At 40.2% G+C, this 23,051-nt stretch overlaps 1 protein-coding gene across 4 annotated transcripts in view; it reads left to right on the forward strand.

Annotated features, from left to right (window-relative positions):
- The window catches only part of il1rapl2 (interleukin 1 receptor accessory protein-like 2), a 574,681-nt gene that overhangs the window by 375,269 nt on the left and 176,361 nt on the right, over positions 1-23,051 (forward strand). For all 4 annotated transcript variants that reach the window (XM_049586234.1, XM_049586232.1, XM_049586235.1 and 1 more), the window contains 2 exons: positions 922-1,108; positions 1,195-1,348. In XM_049586234.1, the coding sequence (XP_049442191.1) occupies positions 922-1,108; positions 1,195-1,348 (341 nt within the window). The remainder of the gene's footprint in view (positions 1-921; positions 1,109-1,194; positions 1,349-23,051) is intronic.

Genomic DNA, 23,051 nt, shown 5'->3' on the forward strand with positions numbered 1-23,051 from the left:
AACGATGGCTGTCATGGCTTGCTTGGACACTTGAATAAACCAGCGCCACCGTTGTAAATGTAATTAGCAACACCTGTGCTTTTCAGTCGCATGTCATGGTAGGAAAAGTCAGGTGTGGATAAAGGCCCATGGAGTTTGATGACACAATTCCAACCTAGTTGCTTAACAATGATTGGCTTTTTTTTTATACCCAACCAATGACAGAGGATCCATCTGTAGGCTCTGATTTAAGCACCTCTGGCTCTGTGCTCAGCTTCGATTGGCATCAGATTTAACAACTTTACTTATAGATGAAGTGAGCACAGTTAGTCAGCTTTGTGCATTTGGTTAACAATGGATTACAGTAATGATGAGCACCAAATTTTTTTTCTTAAAATTAGAAATTACTGGCCATTTAATGAAACCAAATACTAATATTTACCCTTTGCCAAATGGACAAACCCTGACATTTTAAACCTCAACGGGGAAGAAGACTGATTCTTCAAAACAAGCCTTTCTGGACAAAATAGGTTAGATAAAACAAATACTCCATTGCGCAGACATTGCCTAAAGATATACCTTTACAGAGTTTCATTTTTTATGAAATTGTGTTTTGTTTGTGTGTGTTAGAGGTTGCACAACCCATAATTTCTTCTGGGCGCCAATTCCTTCAATGTTGTCAAATAAACACTGAGATGTCAGAGGACCTATAATTTCACCAAAATACCCACAACAGTGCCAGACAATCCACCCAGCATTTTCACCATGAAAACAGCTCTTACATTGTGTCACACAGAGTTCCTGTTTTGGACAAATGGAGGAATGACTCATGCCACTATTGTTGACTCTTGAATGAAAAAATTAAAGTTTAAATGTCTGCTTTTGTCAGTAGAGGAACATCATCATTTTTTTCCCCCAACAATGTGTTTGTAATCTCTTCAGGAACTCGACATACTGCATGAAAGTGTCCATGTCGATGACCGTGGAGGAGAGTGATGAGGGTAAATGCTTCAGCAGCAAAATCCGACATTTGGAGAAAGCTGAGATAACCCATAGCAAAATGATCAACTGTCCTGATATAGAAGACTATTTGGCCCCGTACAAGCAGCCACAGATGACTTGGTATAAGGTACGACACAAGCAAACAGTTTAGAGTAACATTACCTAAGTATACTGCAGACTGTTGTACTTGATCTTTCTGTGTTTCTTTATCAGGAGTGTGAACGGGTTGAATGGAGAAGCTCCATCACTGTTAACACTACACACATCTGGATTCCTGAGGTGGAGGAAGGTGACGGGGGAAATTACACTTGTGAGTTACAATATGGATCCAGACTGGTGCGGCGGACAACAGAACTCAAAGTTACAGGTAGGACACGGGGCATAGATGGATAGATGGATGGTCACACACATACATGCATATGCACGCACACATATGCATGCACACGCACACACACACACACACACACACACACACACACACAAGTCCATCTATACTTAAAATTGGACTTGTGTATGATGACATTTAATGACGTTATTTGTTAAATTCCTCTTGTGTTTTAATTGTTTAGTTTGTTGTATAGCACTTTTTAAGTGTGTTTTGAAATGTGCTATATGAATAGAGTTTATCCATTACTATTATTATGAATTCCCCCCACAGACATATTTTATACTTAAACCAATACTCATATTTGACTGCTTATTTGAACATGGTTTTCCTCATTTTTTTAGTTAAAAATAGGCTCCCAAAAAGGGCTGTAAGCAGATCTACTCATTCTCCCTCATTGAGAAATTCTGGACTTATCCACCCCAGCCACTACGGCTGCTGGTCGTAGCTAAAGATTTTCAATATCTCCAGCACTGTTGGCGCTTGGTTGACTAGTGAAAGAGCAGTGCGCATCAAGGTGGCTAGCATTAGCGTGAGAGGAAACATCAGAGACATTTGGTCATATATGTTGGAGCCTCGGTCAGTCCCAGACTCAGATGAGGAATCTGTTGTGCGCCAAATTGTTGTAGTTAGCATCTTGTATTTGTTTATGGTTTTATGTGTTTGTTAGCTTGTAGTCTAACTGGCAATGACTGACACAGCATTTGTTTTTTCAAATATACAATTTTACCTGCTACGATGGCGTTTTTTGGTAGATATTAGAAGCAAGCTCCAGGTTCCAGTTTACCTCTGAAAACTGCACACTGTTGTCAACACTTTCACGATGCTAATGCTAACTTTGTCTCTCTGAACTGATAAGTCTGCTCTGCCCTGGAGGTTTCAGGTTTCTTTGCTTATGTTATGTCAAAATTTGTTCCCCCATCAGTACAGTGGTGGAAAAACGTTTTCAGACACCCTTAAAATTTTACACAATCTCAAATGTTATCATGAAATATTTGTGGAAAAATCCTTTTTGTGTTTCAAAAGGTGTGGCTGCATTAGACAGATACAAACAAATACAAATTATATTTTTTTGTTTATTGTTTACAAGAAAAACTAACAAAACTAAATTCTTGACAGTTTCAATATGTCAGTTCTCAACATTGTCGGTATCAAAGTCAACAAATAACAGAGAATGTGTTCAAAACTGAACAAAAAATAAATAAACCATCACATCATCAAATTAATATTTAGTAGTCCTGCCATTGGCACGTAGTAGAGCTCTAATCCTGGCTGGCATGTTCCCCACGAGCCTTTCACACTGTTGAGGGGTAATCTTGTCCCATTCTTCTTGAATTACTGCTTTTAATTCTTCTAAATTCTTTGGTTTATGCTTTGAAACAGACCTTTTGATAATCCACCACAGATTTTCAATGGGGCTCATGTCCGGGGATTGAGCTGGCCACTCTAAGACCTGGATACTGTGCTCCTGCAGCCAAGTTCTATTGGCCTTGGATGTGTGGCAAGGGGCATTATCTTGTTGAAACATCCAGTTTTTACCTCAACGGAACATTGCACGCGCAGAAGGGAGCATGTGGGTTTCGAGAATGGTACAATACTTGGTAGAGTTCAATGTGCCATCACAGACAGTGAGATGACCAACACCAGCAGCACTCATGCATCCCCAAACCATGATACTGCCTCCACCATGCTTGACAGTAGGTACTGTACATGCTGGAGATAATGCTTCGCCTGGCCTTCTGCGTACCCTCACATTAGTAGGAGGAAGATAAAGATGGAAACTGGACTCATCTTACCACAAAATCTTCTTCCAATTCCTGGCTGTCCAGTTCTTGTGTGCCTGGGCCCAACGACGCCGGGCTAACCTCTGTCTCTCATTGATCAGGGGCTTCTTAATAGCCTTGTAGGACCTTAAGCCATGATCTAAAAGGTGGCCACGTACAGTGCGGGTGGAACACTGGACACCAGTTTGGTTTGACCACTGCTGCTGAAGCTCCTGTGATGTCATTCGGCGGTTTTGCCTGCACATGCGGATCAGGATGCGGTCATTTCTTGCTGGAGAAACCCTTGGATGCCCAGATCTTGGTTTGTCTTCCAAGCTGTTGGTTCGTCTGTATTTCTGCAGAGTGTATCCAACTGCTGAAGGACTGCATCTGCACTTCCTGGCTATCTGGCGGCAGCTGTACCCTTCCTGGCTGAGAATCTTTATCTTCAGGCGTGTTTCCTGCGTTAGGTTCCTTGTTTTAGCCATTTTTGTGTCTGAAGAACTTTCAAATGTGCTGGCTTTATGTAGACACGAAGCTTGGCAACAAAAATTGTGTCTTTTAATAAAAAGAACGACCTTCATCACTGGTACCAAAATGACCCAATACTCAAAATTTGTTATGTATTTTTATGGAACCAATCAATTTTAAGTTTTTAATGACTTTTTTAGGATTTATTTAGTATTTTGGCTGTGACTGTACTAAAAGAAATTGTACTTGAAGACCTAAGAGTGATTCTTAATGCAATATTTCACAAATGCATGGGGTGTCCAAAAACTTTTTTCCACCACTGTATGTCTTTCCTGTTTTAGATAGCGATTTGCTTTTGTATCAGTGATGTAGCTGGCCCAGCATACATTTGTACCTCAGATTATAGAAGAGTGCTCAGACATCATCCCCTTCAGTAGAAGAATGTAAAAACACCTCTTAAGTGTCAAACTTTGAACAGATACAAGTCAGGTTCAGACATTTTAGGGGGCATAAACACAAGAAAAACACCTGTTTGAGTGGAGGGGGACTTAACGCATTGTGGTTTGAGAAATATCAGTAATTATAAGATATGGAAAGAAAACAAAATGTATTTGAAGTATACATTTAAGTAAGCATTAAGTAAGACATGCAATGACAACATGAGAAGAGCAGATATCCTCAATACCAGAAATTATGACTTAAAGTTTATTGAATTTAAAATTTTTCAACAACACCAAACCACTTCAAAAGGCAAAAATAACAAAGTACCCAAACAACACCAGACAGAAGACAGGGGAAAAAAACGATAAGGATGGGCTTATACTAATAGATAAAATAGAAGCAAATAAACCTTATGATAAAAACAATAAACTGAGGGAAATCAAATAACAGTATTAAAATGACATGTAAGTAAACTTGTCAGATTCCATTTATTAAATGCCCACTCACAGTCCATAAAAGGTAAGTGTCAGAATAGTATCCATGTAATAATGTCCGTATAGGTATTTATTTCAGCTGCGCCATTGCCACATCCACCCTCCTGCATTCATTACAATCCCAACAAGAGCTGTAAGCACCATGGACAAAATGTTGCTGTAATCACTCCCCCTATGCTCAGACAAGTGTGTTCACTGGCCCCCCTGTAGTGAGTGGAACCGCAGAAACATCCCCTATTTATTATTATATTTTTCTACCTCATTTATTAGGCTATAGGATATTCTCTCAAAAGCTGCCACTTGCCTATTTCTAAGATCCATTCCTGAAATAATGGGCCATCTACAGCTTTCCACTTTCTCATTATCATCTGTTTACCAATCATAATATTGTTCTGAATCCAATTTGCTAGGGTTATTACAATGTGGTCAACAGGTTGAGGATTTCCAAGTATGTATACACCAGGACACTTAATGCCAGAAATAATGTATGGTGTCTGTCTGCATGGATTGGTGGATTGATCAATGAAAAATGGGATGGGATGGGATAGGGACTGATACCATGTGATGACATGAGTTGGAGCAGGACACTCCACGATAGAATGAGAAAGCATTGAATGGGCATGAACATGACAGGGGAGGATAGGATTGGATAGTAAGGGACTGATGATAATAAAATTACGGCAAGCCTCTAGTTACTGAACTGGACCTAAGAAACTTTCACGTGACCCTTTCCAGAGGACCTTAGGCTGCAGTCCTGCTCATAAAGGGTCAGGAGTTCATATATCTATTTGGGGCTACGCCTAAATTCTGAAAGCCAGTGAAGGGAGGCTAAAAAAGAGGTGATGTGGCCATGCTTGCTTGTATTTGTTAAGCTCCTTACTGCTGCGTTGTCGAGCAACTGCAAACGAGAGAGAGAACTCTGGCATAAACATGAATAAATGAAGTAACAGTATATAACTCTTGCCAGGTCAGGAGATTAAACATTTCTCTCATGTTTTTTTGAATGGAGAAAGCAGGGCTACACAACCTTGATGATTTGAACGTCATAAAACTGAGGTCAGACTACCAGGTAACATTTTTGGATGACTGCCATGGTTATTAGGATTGCACTGAATGGTGTTAGGGGGACTGAATAATGTGATCTTCTGATTTATTGTCATTTAGCTGACCATTTAATCTTGTCCAGGTTGTCAGTGACAGTAACAGGATTGCAAATTTCACCAAGTGTCATTGTTACATACAGCTGGGTGTCAGTGGCATAAGAATGAAAATTTATATTTGCAAATGATGTCCTAAAGAGCATCAGAGACAGAAAACGATGTGGACTTAAAAATGAGCCCTGTGGCACACCACTAGTGAGAAAGGCGGTAGAGAAAGATGAATGACCAAGAGTAATAGTGAATGTTTTGTATTTTTCCTCTGTTCTATGATGGGATATGATGAAATGGTTAGAGACAAGACAGATAGGACCGAATGGGGTCTGTCAACTACTGCTTGACATGTGAAGTGGAAAGGCACTGGGTGTCCATTGGGCACACGCAGACCATATATGCCAACAGAAGTTGGGCATGAATTCAGTTGTTCTTATTTTACAGAATTGATGAATTATATGTGCATTGGTTTCTGCTAAACGAGCTACCATCAGAGAAAAAGAGTGGACTTAGACCATTGCAGGAATATGTACTCTGCCTGCTTTTAATATACAATGGATGTCTCAGTGACTCCAGAGCATCCATTATTTTGACAGATGCCTAGACTCAGCAATACATCATTCATCATTACTACAGCACTTTTAAAGATTCCTTTTTGCACAATACAACTCTACCCTAAAACAACCTAGTGCATTTGCATTCATGGCACCATTTTGTGTATTTGTATTTGGTCTATTTGCTTTATTCCCCGATTAAACATAAATTGTTTCAAGCTTCAGCGGCTTTTGACTTAACTTTGACTCGGCAGTAACATCTGCACTTTGCTGTTAGGAGTTAAAGCCGACTTCCATCTGCACTTTTGTGCTGTGTGTGTGAGTGTGTGTAGGGGGAGGCTGCAGTCTCTTTGATTGTATGCACATGCCTGCTTGTGTTTTGTTGTTATGCCATGTGCAGTATGCATATTGGTGTCTGTGAGCAATGACAACATAGTTTGCTGATTTTCCGTGAGACACACACACACACACACTCTCTCTCTCACACACACACTGTAACATGCACTCTGCCTTTGCTTAACGCATTTAGACACTGTTTGGTAGTGCTTGCCCTCACATACACACACACAAACTGAGTGATTTACTACTCTGACATAATGTGATGTGCCATAATAAGCAGCATAGAGTGAAAGTGGATATGCCTTGAACAGTATCCTTTTAGAGTATGCTGTCTTGCATTTAGTGCTCTATATCTCTTATATTTTGAGCCCCAGAACCAAAGTCAGGGTCTTGTTTCATCTTATACTTTGTGCTGTGGTTCAGATGTACAGCAACCTTTTGTTGAGTATAGTCGGTATGAACAGGCATTGCTTCATTTGTCAAGGAATTATTCAGAACCACTTTTCCTCAGCTCCCTTCATCTACTCTCCTGTGGAGGAAGATAACATGGGAAATCACATTTTCTCACCGTGACTTTATTGTGTGAGCACTGTTAAGGAAATAGTTCCTGTTGGTTCCCATGTTGAGTTTTCACATTGGGACATCTCTAAGATTGTACCTAAAGCAGTGCTGAACACTGTGATCAGATATGATTTTCTTTCTCCTGCACGCGTAGCTTGACTGTGTATTATTAAAGACAGCAAGAGCTTAAAGGATGGGATGAGTATAAGAACATCTTAAGTTAAAGTGAGTGCTACAGAGAGGTTTACAGTACTATAGAGTTGTGTTTTGTGAAATGAAATACAGAAAGATGAATTTTCACCATTGACCATTACTAACACAATGCTGTTCATATACAGTACAGGCCAAAAGTTTGGACACACCTTCTCATTCAATGCATTTTCTTTATTTTCATGACTATTTACATTGTAGATTCTCACTGAAGGCATCAAAACTATGAATGAACACATGTGGAGTTATGTACTTAACAAAAAAAGGTGAAATAACTGAAAACATGTTTTATATTCTAGTTTCTTCAAAATAGCCACCCTTTGCTCTGATTACTGCTTTGCACACTCTTGGCATTCTCTCCATGAGCTTCAAGAGGTAGTCACCTGAAATGGTTTTCCAACAGTCTTGAAGGAGTTCCCAGAGGTGTTTAGCACTTGTTGGCCCCTTTGCCTTCACTCTGCGGTCCAGCTCACCCCAAACCATCTCGATTGGGTTCAGGTCCGGTGACTGTGGAGGCCAGGTCATCTGCCGCAGCACTCCATCACTCTCCTTCTTGGTCAAATAGCCCTTACACAGCCTGGAGGTGTGTTTGGGGTCATTGTCCTGTTGAAAAATAAATGATGGTCCAACTAAACGCAAACCGGATGGGATGGCATGTCGCTGCAGGATGCTGTGGTAGCCATGCTGGTTCAGTGTGCCTTCAATTTTGAATAAATCCCCAACAGTGTCACCAGCAAAACACCCCCACACCATCACACCTCCTCCTCCATGCTTCACAGTGGGAACCAGGCATGTGGAATCCATCCGTTCACCTTTTCTGCGTCTCACAAAGACACGGCGGTTGGAACCAAAGATCTCAAATTTGGACTCATCAGACCAAAGCACAGATTTCCACTGGTCTAATGTCCATTCCTTGTGTTTCTTGGCCCAAACAAATCTCTTCTGCTTGTTGCCTCTCCTTAGCAGTGGTTTCCTAGCAGCTATTTGACCATGAAGGCCTGATTCGCAGTCTCCTCTTAACAGTTGTTCTAGAGATGGGTCTGCTGCTAGAACTCTGTGTGGCATTCATCTGGTCTCTGATCTGAGCTGCTGTTAACTTGCGATTTCTGAGGCTGGTGACTCGGATGAACTTATCCTCAGAAGCAGAGGTGACTCTTGGTCTTCCTTTCCTGAGTCGGTCCTCATGTGTGCCAGTTTCGTCGTAGCGCTTGATGGTTTTTGCGACTCCACTTGGGGACACATTTAAAGTTTTTGCAATTTTCCGGACTGACTGACCTTCATTTCTTAAAGTAATGATGGCCACTCGTTTTTCTTTAGTTAGCTGATTGGTTCTTGCCATAATATGAATTTTAACAGTTGTCCAATAGGGCTGTCGGCTGTGTATTAACCTGACTTCTGCACAACACAACTGATGGTCCCAACCCCATTGATAAAGCAAGAAATTCCACTAATTAACCCTGATAAGGCACACCTGTGAAGTGGAAACCATTTCAGGTGACTACCTCTTGAAGCTCATGGAGAGAATGCCAAGAGTGTGCAAAGCAGTAATCAGAGCAAAGGGTGGCTATTTTGAAGAAACTAGAATATAAAACATGTTTTCAGTTATTTCACCTTTTTTTGTTAAGTACATAACTCCACATGTGTTCATTCATAGTTTTGATGCCTTCAGTGAGAATCTACAATGTAAATAGTCATGAAAATAAAGAAAACGCATTGAATGAGAAGGCGTGTCCAAACTTTTGGCCTGTACTGTATAAAACAATTACAACCTTCCAAATAACATAGCAATATAGCCAAAAGAACATATTCCAGCAATGAAAGCAAATATGTCATAGAGAGAAACTGGGGTGTAATGCTCTTGCAGTCTCTTTCTCAGAGGATTCGAATTTTAGCATCAGAAGTAGTCAGACCTAGCTCCCTTAAGCTTCTGTATGCAAATGCAGCAGGCCATGTCACTATTTGATGCTCTGAACAACTGCTGTAGTAAAGAGCAAAAAAGTCGGAGTCGGGCTGGCAGTAGGGTTGGTGGATGGGTCAAACAACACAGGACTTTCACCCAGGAGTCCAATGCTTGTGGGACCTGGGTACAAAAACAAAAATCAATAGTGAGTTATTTCAACAACACAGCGTAGTATAGCACTTGATGTCTACCATGTAACGTTTGTAACATACATCACCTTCGCAAGACTTAATTATTTTAACCCTTTAACCCTAACCATTTTTTTCCTAAACCTAACCACCTGCATTTGTTGCCTGGACCTAAGAAACCTAAGAGTTACTGAAGAGTGAAGTAAACCTACATTCGAAGGTTTTTTTTTTGTTTGTTTGTTTTTTAAAACAAGACTGTATGCATTTAATGAGCGGAAACTGTATATTTCCTATGAACGCAGAAGTTATTGTCATGTTGTGTTGTGCTGAGCATCCAAAAGTGATGCTAGAGGGATACTTATAGCATCATAGTTTGACGTGTAGGGCCTGACCAAGCATCAAGTATTTGATGAGTTGAGAATGAGCATGTGTTGATCAAACAATGCAGATGCCAAGGTGACACAATTCAACAAATTCCAGGTACCTGAAGTCAGGAAGAGAATCATGGTGTAGAGGATAAAAATAAACGAGAACGTACTGATTGCTAAAGACAGAGTGTGGGTACATCTCAAGCTCCAAGGGAAAACAAACTATGCTAATATGTTCAAAGACATTTATGATGTCATCAGTCTGAATTTAGATAGCGCTGTACATTATCAGGTTTGCTCATTGTGACTGTGTTGTTTTATCATCATAAGGAACAATACTGAAATAACCTACAACAGTTTGATTGTTCTAAACATACATTGATAAGTTTATGTCCACCCTCCATGATAATCCTGTTTTGATTTGAAGTCTTCATCAGATGAGTTACAGAAATGAGCAGGGAAGCAAACTAACATATGGGGGCAGACAGACTAACTCAGTGATGCAATATCAACATGAATGAACCAAGATGTGTGTGTGTGTGTGTGTGTGTGTGTGTGTGTGTGTGTGTGCACGCATGCGTGCATGTGCTTGTGAATGTGTGTATCTGTGAGTGTGTGTGTGTGAGCCTGATGCTACACACGCTAACTGCTGTGAGGCCAATTTATCTCGTCCTGTTTAGGAAGCCAGAATATCTCCCTGACTCTTATTACTTTCCTTCCTCATTCAGCCCCTCTCTCCACTCCTCTCTATATTTGTCCACATTTAGATCTTTGACTCTTCCTGTCTGCCTCTTTTCTCTCCATTTCCACACATACACACAGAGCTTAGGGCCAATTCTCTGGCCATTCCAGGTCAATGCTCATGACCCATGGCAAGATTTGTGTGTGTCTGAGTGCATGTATGAATATATAAGTGTGTGTGTGTGTGTGTGTGTGTGTGTGTGTGTGTGTGTGTGTGTGTGCGTGTGTGCATGCGTGCGTGTATCTGCGAGTGTGTGCATCTTTCACATCTGACTAGCTGTAAAAGAAAACCGAGAGATTTGTGTAAGATTTACTCCATCATGGCACTTCAGCATTTGTTGTTGTGGTGGAAACAAGGATTTCTTCAACTTCAGCTCAGCATTTCTGACAACACGCTTCCACTGTAAGTGATTTTCAGCGAAACCAGCCCCTAAGACATCTGTCAGTGTGTGCCAGGCCTCGGCTAAACATCTCTGTCCTTGATCCTGTAGTTCGGTCTGTGTCTCTTGGCAGCAGGTTTTATCGCCGTGCTTTCAACATTAAATGGAGATTAAAGTAAAGACACAGGCAGAGCCTGCAGATCAGCTGCTGGCTATGATGTTGATTCCAGCAAAATACACTTAGCTGAAAAGAAGTGCTGGAAATAGACCCAAAGTTGGCTGTGAGATTGAGGAAAAACCTGCAATAGGGAGGATATGTTCTAGATGTCACACTCTCAGTGTGCTTCATTCAAAGCTTCTTACCATTACTTTTTAAACATTTACAGCTTTTAATTAACCGCTGCACCCGAGGGAAGTGTACACTTTGTAAAGCTGGGGTAATAACTTGTGTTTACGAGGCTGTGTCTTACTGTCAATTCTTCGCCTTAGGATATTCCTGGGTCTAGACTAACTGTGCAACATCAAGGCTCACTGGAGGCAATTTCAGGTACTTTAACATGGAAACAGACAACTTTTAACTTTTCCCCCCAAGTATTTCCAAGTGGTGTTATTGTTGGTGCTGCTGTCACAAAGACAACCAGATCATTTTTCCTATCCCTCAGAGCCTAGCAACTACCAGTGACAGGACACACTGTGTTTTGTTTGCAACAGTTCCTTCTGTTTCTCCAAAGTCCACCATTTACACTACTGTGAAGAAAATATACAGTAATACACTTTGGTAACTGGGGATAGCTACCTATTGCTACCGGGGGAAAAAAAGTGCTATCTTCTTCCTGTTTTGGCTGTTCAGTTGTTGAGGCACTTCCTTTGTGCAGTAAATTGAGCCTTAATTTTCTCGGTAGATCTTACTCGGTGACAGACAGAAGTGCATAATGAAAGTGAGGCCTACAGGGAAACAATCTAAACGTCGATGGGGGTCATCATTCTATCATTACATTGAGCAACATTTACTTCATAATAATACGTTAAAGTTAAAAAAAAAAAATCCACTTCAAGTAACAAAAGCCAGTAATTGTCATACCCGAGCATTGCAGCCTGAAACTACAGGGACTAAACTGTAACACTGGGAACTTAACGAGCTGTACCTGAAGCTGGGTATACTGGATTGAGTCAGGTGACTGACCATACAGGGCATCAGTCTGTGATTTGTAAAGTGCAAGCAAATGATATATTTGAAAAACCCCTATAATGTAATTGTAAGTTTGAGATGACCCTTATTATAAAATACCCCCCTTTTTTTGCAAAATAAATTGTTTTCTTTCATAAAAATAAAGCATGAAATATCTCCATCAAAGCAGAAAGTAAATCCCACATTTGTGCAGCTTGTCTGTCAATCATTTATTCACACCTTCTCTTGTCAGGCTTTTGGAAGCATTCTAAATTATTTTCTCTGCCTGTTATCATTTTTCTGACTGTCTTTTTGAGCTCTGCATGGTGACACTCAGTGACACCGGTGATTCTTGGCCGCTTGACAGATGATTCAGTCCCAGTCTGTTACTGCACCAAAGATGGCGGGAGACACTTTTGACTCATTTCAAGTAGTCAGGAATTCATTTCCTCTGTGGCAGCAAAACACATCACAGGAGCTGTCAGAAACTCCTGGAGGTTAAACTAGGCTGATGAAACACTTTTAGGACTAACTCTAAAATCACACTTTAAACCTGCTTGCGAAGCACTATTAAGGCTACTAACAACACCTAATGCAAGACTGTGTCGGAGCTCTCGCCATTTGAAAATGCTTAATCGTCTAATACTTGAAAATAATACAACCCACAACTTTTCAAATGTGATATTCTGAAAATGGTATTATGGATGAGAATACAAAAAGTGAACCGGACCCAGAAGCAGCTATTACTGTCAAAGCCACAATGTGTCTTCAGCATATTTTAAGTGGTTGTAACGGAATGCATTTTAGTTTTCAAACATATTTAACAATCCTGGTTCAACTTGTCTATCTGTTGCCTTCAGCCCATTCATGGTGGTTTCCCCAGGACATTATTGTGGAAGAAAGGGGGAGGGGTAACCTGGCATTGCTGGACTGTTTCACAAATTTAATCAGTCTGGATCATCTTAGTTCATTATGGATTTCCAAGGGGCTTCATCTACAGGCAAAGACCAAAATGCCTTTGGATGTAAGTTGGGGCGGTGCTTGGTCTTTTTTCAAGCACAAAAAAATGTCAGCTTGGTTGCAAACTTTCTTCAGTTACAGCTAAGTACACTAAAATGTGTTTCTGAAAACATTTGAGGCGGGGAACAGACAATGCAGTAACAGAATCTTGATTGATATTTCATCAGTGCTGCCTGGTTTGACAGTTTGATCTGAGCAGGCTGGACGCAGTTGCAATCAAACAGAGTAGTGAAATGTGTGACTTGACTTTTCAAATTCGGACTGATAACACTCCTCTGTCAACACGCCCCATATTAGATAAACTGTTGTAGTTTGCCTGGCCCAGTGCGGGATGGCTGGAAATCTGTCTGAATGGAAGGGGGACCAGACGCATCTGCCCTACAAAATGAACCTGAGCTTGCAGATTCGTCTTGTTCACAGGCCATAGGGGAGGAGTGTAATGACGTTTGTTACTGTCTGCTGCTGTCTTGTCCTTTTTTGATAATACAGCTAGAAGTTGCCATAGTCAGAAAGCTTCACATCCTGTGCATACAGGCTTTAAAATACACAGATCTGGCTCAGTGGTATACAACAGAAAATTTGATTAGGCTTCATTAAAAAACAATTACAATGAATTGAAATGTTTGCGCATGTTTTAGTTAATTGAAAATACTTCTTAGGATGTAGATTACTACTATAGTTCTACTGCTTCTGGAGTGTATTACTGCCACCATCACATTGTTTTTTAATTAGAATAATGCTTATATTTGCAAAGTCAAAGTCTGACCAAGGGCTACTGACAACATCTGACACTTGTAAATGAATTACAGAATTCACACAAGGAAATGCTTACATTTCCTGCGTTTTAAAAGTTAAAATAAACTTCGAACTACTACTGTTATTATAATTGATTGCTCTATGAAAATGTGTCTGTGTTGGCTGCTGTTTGGTTTGGTTTTGGTTTGGCTCTGCCTCTTTGTGTGTGTGTGCACACATTAACATGCAGTTGTTAGTAATGCTGTGTGATCTCTCTGGTGATCACAGAGTACAGAGTCATATAGTATTACTGCTGTAGCCTGGGGGGAAATGGCCTCAGAATAGAGCGTACAGCGAGACACACACCAATGCATACACACACATAAACAAATGAAGCACACGCACGGTCCGCTGGGTAGAACGGATCTGATCAGGTCAGAGCAGGGATAAGTCAGGGTCAGTGGAGGAGAGGGAGAGGGGGGGAAAGCACAAACAGAAAGAGAATTGGGATTCAGAAAACCAGAACAATGAGAAAGAAACAGGAAAAAATAGCTGAGTGAAATAAACGTAGGGAATTAACAATAAGTCTGGCTCTTGTCATTGTGAGCATGTTTGCATTCTGATGTTGGCATTAAGCTCAAAGCTCTGCTTAAGTACAGCTTCATAGAGCCGCTAGCACGGCTGTGGACTCTTCTAGTCTTGATTGATCTCAAGTTTCAAAGTTAGGCTGTAGGGAGAGATAAACTACAAAATGTAGATGAAATAGATGTAAGATGTAAATGAAAACTAAACTTAAAGATAAATAGACTGATAGAGCAAAAGGACAGAGAGATGTAGAGCTGTTAGTTACCCTAACATGTACTGGATTCAAGCTAGAAATGCAGTTTATGAAACATTAATGTTGAAACCAAAGACACATGGAACACACTGCTCATAATTAAGATGTAATTATTAAAGTCATTGAAAAAAATAAATACAATTTAAATACATTAAGAAGTAATGGAGAAGAAGTTCATCCAACTTGAAAAATGGAATTAGATGAAATAATTGAAAATTGAAGGTTAATAAGACTAAAGAACAAAAAGCCAGGTGTGATCTCTGCACTTCATCCCTGATTTACATCATTATCTGAGGAATTATTCTGCTCTCTGAGATGATCAAATGACAGATTCTTTGAGAAAGTACTTTTATTAAAGGAAGTTCCTGCAGACAGACAAAGGGAGAGCGAGAAACAGACAGACTGAACTCTCTAATCTTGTTTTTATATCCGTCATGTCCCACAGTGAAGAGCACCATCAGCCCTGAGCTGCCTTCAGGAGTTATCGCCTACCTACTGCACAGCAGCTCTGTGTGTGTGTGTGTGTGTGTGTGTGTGTGTGTGTGTGTGTGTGTGTGAGAGAGAGAGAGGCTTTTTGTGTGTGTTTGCCCGCAAGCCTGCACGTACAAACAGGAGTAGGAGTACTTTGATGTATCTGAGGCTGTGTGTGTGTGCTCTTGTCTTTGAGTGTGTGTAGGGAGGAAATGAGAATGTGTGGACAGGTGGTTGTACTTGTTAGAAAATAAAAGTAAATGAAATGTAACACTGAAGACATATCGTGTTTTGATTTGTATAAGCTGTTCCTAATGTGACATCTACTAACAGACATTTACATGTAATAAATACATTATAATGTCAACAAATTTGACTCCTAAATTATTGAAGAAGGATCTTCATGTAGATTTACTGCAGTTATGTACAAGTTCTATTCAGAATAGGCCATTACTTACAGTAAATTCCCAAGTTACTGTAGTGGGAATCAGTTAAGTTAAGCCAAGTCCTTGCTGTAAGTAAAGCAAGACGACTCAGTCAATATGAAATTCTGATTATTTGGTCCAGATTTGACCAGCCAAAAAGCTAATGAGTTTGTTAGACAGACTCATTGAGCACATTTCTTTGTTGGTTTTATAGCGAAGGACAACCTTGGAGGTTGTGTCGCGTACGGAGCTGTAGTCTCAGTGTCGCTCTCACTCACTGTCCTTATCCTTCATTACACCCTCCTCCTTGTCATCATCATCATCATCCACCGTTTTCTTCCTTTTGGTATTCTGGTGAAGCCTGACTGGACTGAAGTAGGATGAGGTTGAAAGTATAACAGTCAAGTAGTGCGGTGCGGTATCAAGGATTTCTGTTTACTCTGGGTCAAAGGCACATGATGAATTTGTAGTCTGTACTTCTGTCAGAGCTGTGCTGAGTCAAGGAGACATTAGAAAGATCCACTTCAAAACATCTGCATTCATTAAACCAACAATGATTTTTTTAGACATACACTACTGTTCAAAGGTTTTGAAACTCCTGACACAAAAGCTTGGATTGGTACAGTTAGGGAGCTGAGAGGATGACTCTATATTTGAATCGTCTTTCATGCTTTTAGGTTGTAGAAAGTCCTCTCTACAGAGAGATATTATTTTGTGGAAAGGGTTTGTTTTGTACATAGAGCACAGCTGTACAATGGATCAACCAGACTGACATTTGAAAGGGCAGACAGAGACAAAAATACCTCTGAGCAACAGTTCAATGAGAATTTAAGAAATCACCAGTCACTAGTAAAATAAATTCGAAGCTTAAAATGAAAATGTGCACTGACATATATATATATATATATATATATATATATATATATATATATATATATATGTATATATATATATATATAGGAACAAGTTCCTGTTTCAGTGTCAACTGCCCAATAATGTCTAACACCATCTGGGATCAACAGGCAACATGTTCCTTTAGTAAAATTCTTCTGCAAACTTCACAATAGACATAGAAGGTTATTCTAGGGTTAGGAATATCAGCCTGACATATTATGGACTGACAAATCACAGTTTAAACTTGTTCAGTCTAAGTACTGCGTAGACTGCAGAGGTCCCAAAGAAAAATGGCATCCCAAATTGCTCCGTTGTGGTTCAATAATGATCAAGGGTCCCTTATGCTTTTCTGGACTGGAAAACAAATTCAAACTCAGAGGGTATTTGGGGGAAAGAAGTGGTTCCAACAGTATTCTCCCCTGTCATGCAGCATCGACTACATGGACATTTTAATCACTTAATATTCTTTTTCTTTCGGGACCAAAACTCTTTCAAATGTAAATCATATATTTGATGTCTGAATTATGCAGTTTTTATCTTTGTTTAACTGGCTATTATTAAAGAAAAGAGGAAGAGCATTGATATTGAACAGATGATTCCAAACTCTCAAACACTTATGTATATGTTGCTGGCAGATTTGACTTTGATACAATTCCAACATTTCTTGCTACTACTAGGCTTTTGACTGTGAAGTGAATGATTGGCATCCATCATAAAACTGTCAGTATGTGCCATGATGCATCTGGGGGTGGCCACATCCTGTAAACTTGTCAGAGACTGGCTGGTGGATGACTCAATCTTTTAACCATGCGCCCCATGCAATAGACCAGGAGCTCTTAGCCTAATTTCATTGTAGCAGTTTGGAACATTTGTTGGAATATACTCTTTCAAAGTGCAGGAAAATCATGGCAATAATGAGTTAAGCTCATACTGTGTGTTTCCACTGCAATTCCAATGTGTTTCCAGTAACAGACTATGTTTTCATTGACAGCACCACAACTTAGTGACTGACACAGTACTTCAGAGCACATGAGAACTCAGTAACCTGTGTTGGTGCTAAGTTAAACTCTCTACAAAGGGCGGACAATCTAATGTGTTCTCACTTTAATCACTGAGGGCCGAATTCACAAAAGGATTGCGTGGCTTTTGCGGCCGCTAAACCGGTAAAAATGGAGCAAACAGATAGCGTCTAATTCACAAAGCACGCGCAGAGGGTGAAATGCTCCACTAACTGCACTGCCAAGCAGATTGCGTCTCGGTGCTCCGGTGATACTTGCACGTATTTAAATGAGGTAATATGCATATATTTGGCGCAAAAATTGACCCTTTCTATGTAAATGAGCCTCATTGATAAACAGCGTCTAATTCACTAACACCAGCGCTAATAGCCACACGCAGCTTGAGTGAAGTAAATAACGTCTTTAGAAAGCTGGTGCAAACTTTCCAGTGATCGTGGCAGCAGTGATCATCTGTTAAATCAGCCTGTAAATAATATTTTGACATTATTATTATAATCATTATTACTTTAATGGCATCCGAAGATACTGATGTGTTGAACAGGTGACAGTCTGCGGTCGTTCTCAAAACGCACTTCTGTCACACACTTCAAAAGTAACTTTCAATAATTTATTTTACGAAACGGGGAAACAAACGTGAACAAAAACGGTTCCATAATTCATATTAAATTCAAAAGATAACGAAAAAACAGCTACAAGTGAGAGGGCATAGTGATAAAGTGGTCAAACTTGGTCAAATCCACAGCCTCAACCCATCCGACACTGTTAGACTGACTCACCAGCAGACATCACTACATGGGGGTATGAAAATTTCATCTTTCTCTTCCTAGCTGCCATTGTTCTGCCACGGTGTTCAAAGCTGCCAAACTTTGTGGGTGTGTTTGCGCTGGTATATCATTAGCGCAATATCCTTTGTGAATAAGACGTTAAGACGGCGCAAACTGCGTGTGCAAGTGAAGTGCAATTCAAGGTGCTATCAGCGGCCGCGGTTCATTCTTTGTGAATTAGGCCCTGAGTTTTGTAATGCATTCCCAGTACAGCTCTGCCCAACTCCCACCTAAGTAGCAGCTTAATGAGTAATCACAAACCTCTGAGGATGTGCAAGGCCTTAAAATTTGACCAAAGGTTTCAGTGTAAAGGTAACACTAAGCCTGTTTATACCTGTTATTAACATGCGCCTCAGGTGATTCAATCACAATAATTCCCCCTGATGCATCCCAGATAAGGACTACGTCATCAATGTTGGACCTTGTGGTTGGTCTGGTGATGGCGTGCTTATGCTCCGTAACTTGCTCATTTTACGTCAAGTTAGATGAAGTGTTACGTGACCATTGACATTTTGCCCGATGGAAGAAGACATGTTTAATCATGCTCCACCTGTACAGACACAACCCGTAACGTGACCAGCAGGCATGCTAGCAAGAGTGCAGACAAAATAACTGGGGCCTTTAGATATTAAAATAAGATTTATCTAGAGGGAAATTGCTGTGCAGCAGTTGCAATAAAAAGTTGGAGGAGTGCAGATACAAAATGTGCAGTACACAAGGACTAAATTAACATGGTAGAAAAGCAAATATAAAATACAGTATATACCAAAAATGAACAAAATATAAAACTCCATCTAACAGCAACGTTTCAGATAGAAAAGTAATTTAAAGTAAGGTACAAATAGGTGCAAACCAATCTATTGAGAATATGCAATGACACAAACAGGTCACCTGTATGGATGATAAATATATATTTGAATTGATTTTTCCTTAATGTCACATTGGTGCACATTATGTCCCGTGAGTCAGCTGAGGACTTGAGTCCTAATGACAGGAATCCTACAAGATACAGTGTATATTGAGGGGGCACCTCCGGTCCTCATGTCTCCGCTGTCCATCTCTCAATGTGAGGTGGATGAGTTATAGAGTCTGATAGTCACAGGAAGAAAGGATTTCCTGTAGCGTTCCATGATGCATCATGGTGGTATCAGTCTGCTGCTGAAAGTGCTCCTGTGCATGAGCAGCATTTGCGTGAGAGTCATTGTCCATCATGCTCAGCAGATTGCGTAGTGACTACGTGGGCTGTTTTTAGTGTAAGTGACATAGACACTACCTCACATACTTTCTATTTGTGCACATAGTTTGGGTTTTTATTTGTCCTGGTTTTGTGAACTCTGTCTCTGACATTTCTGCTTCCAGCTTTACTACAAATGAGATGAATCAAAATAATTTATTGTTCTTACTGTATTGAAAAGGTGTGTAAAAAAATCAACAGCAATACTTTCCCCCAGTATTCACAGATATAATTGTGTACTTTTATATTAAGAAGTAACCCCCATGCAAATGTAAACAGTGAAGTCTGAAATGACCATGACAGTGAAATATCACATCAATGCATTTGGGTGGAGGCAGAAATCTCAGAGACTGCTATCTTGAAACATTTACAAATACAACTTACATGGCTGCAGCATTTTATCACAGATGTTTCTACTTCCTGGCATATAGGTTTTCCTCTGCCTGAAATGTTTTAAATGTGTTAGCTCTACCTGCTACCTACATGCAAGCTTTACGAGCACAAATTGAAAACTTGTCTGTCCTGCAATTCACTCCACCTAGAGCTTCATGTACATCTCTTTTTAGTGACGTATGTAATTGTGGCACCATCACATGTCACCATCTGTCAGAGCACACCTTTACAATCTGCTCTGTAACTTCCCTGACACTACTTTCTGTTCTATGCTAAATCTCTGAGCTAATCCAGTTAGCAGCCATTTCCCAGATTTTCTGCAGGTGACATCATCATCTAATCTTGTTCTTTTGCATACTTTGTTCCAGCCAATTCTTCATTATAACTCCAGCCTCTCTGTCTCTCTCTCTCTCTCTCTGTCTCTCTCTCCCTCTGTTTCCCTCTCTTTTCCTCAGTCTCTTTCCACCCGTAGCCATTTTTCAAAAAAGTCTCATTCATATTTCAGAGGCATTTCAAAGTAAAATGTGTGTTAGCAAAGTACACAGCATTCAGGCTAAATTTAACACTGCTGAGGATTTCTGTGTTAAGATGTGTATTTGTGTTTGTGTCTGTGTGTGAGAGACAGACAGGGAGAGAGACAGGCAGAGAGGGAGAGAGACAAAGAAAGAGAGGGGATTTGCTGTGGTGCAAAATATTTGTAACCTCATTGGAATAATGTTAAGCCTAATGCAACATTACTTCCCCTGCATGACAGTTTTACACACACACTCACACAGTCACATACCCTCTCTAGGACGCAGGACGCATTAAAAGATTCTTTGTCTTTCTCTTCCAACCCACTCTGTCTACATCTGTTACAGCCCGTCTCCCACCTCCCTCCCTCTGTCTCTTCTCTCCTTCTTCCTCTCTGTTTGTCTTCCTCTCACTCGTTTTGTTTTCTCTCCATTCCTTTCTTTTCTTTCGCTGTTGTTTTGTTCTTCTCTACATCTCTTATATTTTTATTCTCTCTTCCTCCCGTTCCATCTATCTCTTGTTCTTTCTCAATTTGACACACTGTGTATTGTGAGTGTGTGTGTGTGTTTGTGTGTGCGTGCGTTAAGGGCCCATGACCTAGTTAGAGACTCACCTCCTAATTCATTGTGAAATTGGCTCTGTTCTCCAAAGACAGATGGGCTCGATGAGGTTACTACACAAACACACACACACACACACGCACGTGCGCACACACACGTATGCACACGCTTCCCATTAACATGACTTTGCAACTTAAATAGGAAGTGAGACAGAGATGGCGGGAGACAGAGAGGGACAAACACCACTAAGAACAGAGTATCCTGGTGTTGTTTTGGGGTGTTTGTGAGGGAGAATTCATTTATTTAAAAGTAAGAGCTCAGGCATTATTCACTGTAACATTTAAAAGATGCATGATGCCAATTTTAGCGTTCATCTGGGTTTGCATCCCCAAACCCATCCATGGTACTAGGGCTCAGGGCACAGCTGTATTTCTAAAAAGGTGATTGTATGGAGGAGTTGGAGGCTTTCTCACCTGACAGTGATGCAGATGACCAAATGTTGGTGCTGAACATTTTCTCTCAACTCAAGAGCTCTTTGCTCAAACTGAAAGATGTTGCTTTTAACTGCATTCTGACTGCAAAATGGGTTGTCCCAGAACACATCGCATAGGCCTGCCAGGCCATGTTAAAATGCAACAGTAATTCAGAAATAAATATGCATTCACTCTGGGAACCTTTCAAGAGGTTTTCTTTGCTTCCTCTTCCTCAAGTGTCTTCATTAGGAAAATATTTGTTTTAGAAAGTTTTAGGTTCTTGTTTTAGAGACTCTCCAGAAAAGTACAGTGATCACAAGTTGTGATGATGTGAAACTGTGTCTGAATGTCAGAGGAGAAACTGAGATGGTTTTGTGAAAATTCACACCTAAGGTGCGAAGATGGTTAAAGTTCAGTTTCAGAAAGAAAATGGTTTTCTCAACCTGATGAAGTTTGACAGCATGCAGGTATAGGGCAATAAACACCAAATAACTGGCAAATGATGGTGGAAATAAATGGAATGAGTCATGTCAGTCACCACACTCATAATTACTTCCTAGCTTAATATTTTAGGATGCTGCAGGTGTATACTTTATAAAATAGGTGCAGTAAACACAGTTGCACATTACATTCATACAAAATGTGAGAAACAAAAATATTTTAGCTATGTCTTTGAGAATATGAGGTGTTACTGCACTCATGTAAGAATGTTTCAAAGATTGTTTCTAGTGGGAATAAATAATTGTAACCTCATGTCTGTATAGTACTATATGTAAACAAGACAGGACACAGCATTTGTAGCAGGTGGTATCTCTCAGAAACTAATATGGGCTGATCAAACTCTCAGCTGCTACTCTGCCTGCACTCCCTGTGCAATCCCATGAGTTAAATCTTGCTAACACTAGCCCTAATAGTCAACATTGGCTCTTTAACCATGACCATAATCTTCCACTAACTTTAACCAAGTAGCTGTGATGATTTCATGATGGCCATATAGCCTAGTTCTTGTGGAAAGCACTGACAAAGTATGTCATCCTGTCAATACTCTGTCATCTGGTCAGAAAACTCTCCCATGGGCTGTTTAAGAGGGAAATGATAAACAACGTGCTTTGTCATTTATGGATGAACACTTGAGGTTGTGGTATTGCCGGTGTATCACTGGTCAAAATGCACAGGTCTGCTCTGATTTTTTTGTTCATGTACCTTAGGCTGTATTTCGTTTGGCATCAAGAGGTAAAATGACAGGTAGTTAATTAAACCCCTGCATATTTGATAGTCCAATTGGTCCCCAAAATTGGACAGCAAAATATGTTCTTTGTAATTTCCCTCCAGAACTACACAGATGTGTTTTTTAAATGTGACGCCACTATCAGAAGGACGACATTTGTCAGTGTCCTCCAAGGCACAAAATCAACTTAGGAAAAGATTGTGCTTTGGGGTTGAAATATGTACTAAGCCATAAAACCAACATTGAATATTGGTGGGAAACAAGAGCCAACACCTGTGTCCTGTCTCAAAGTCCAATGTTTTGTTGAGTGAACCTTCTTTCCTGACCTC

Source organism: Epinephelus fuscoguttatus, linkage group LG9 (genome assembly GCF_011397635.1).
Source record: "Epinephelus fuscoguttatus linkage group LG9, E.fuscoguttatus.final_Chr_v1".
NCBI classification, from domain to species: domain Eukaryota; kingdom Metazoa; phylum Chordata; class Actinopteri; order Perciformes; family Serranidae; genus Epinephelus; species Epinephelus fuscoguttatus.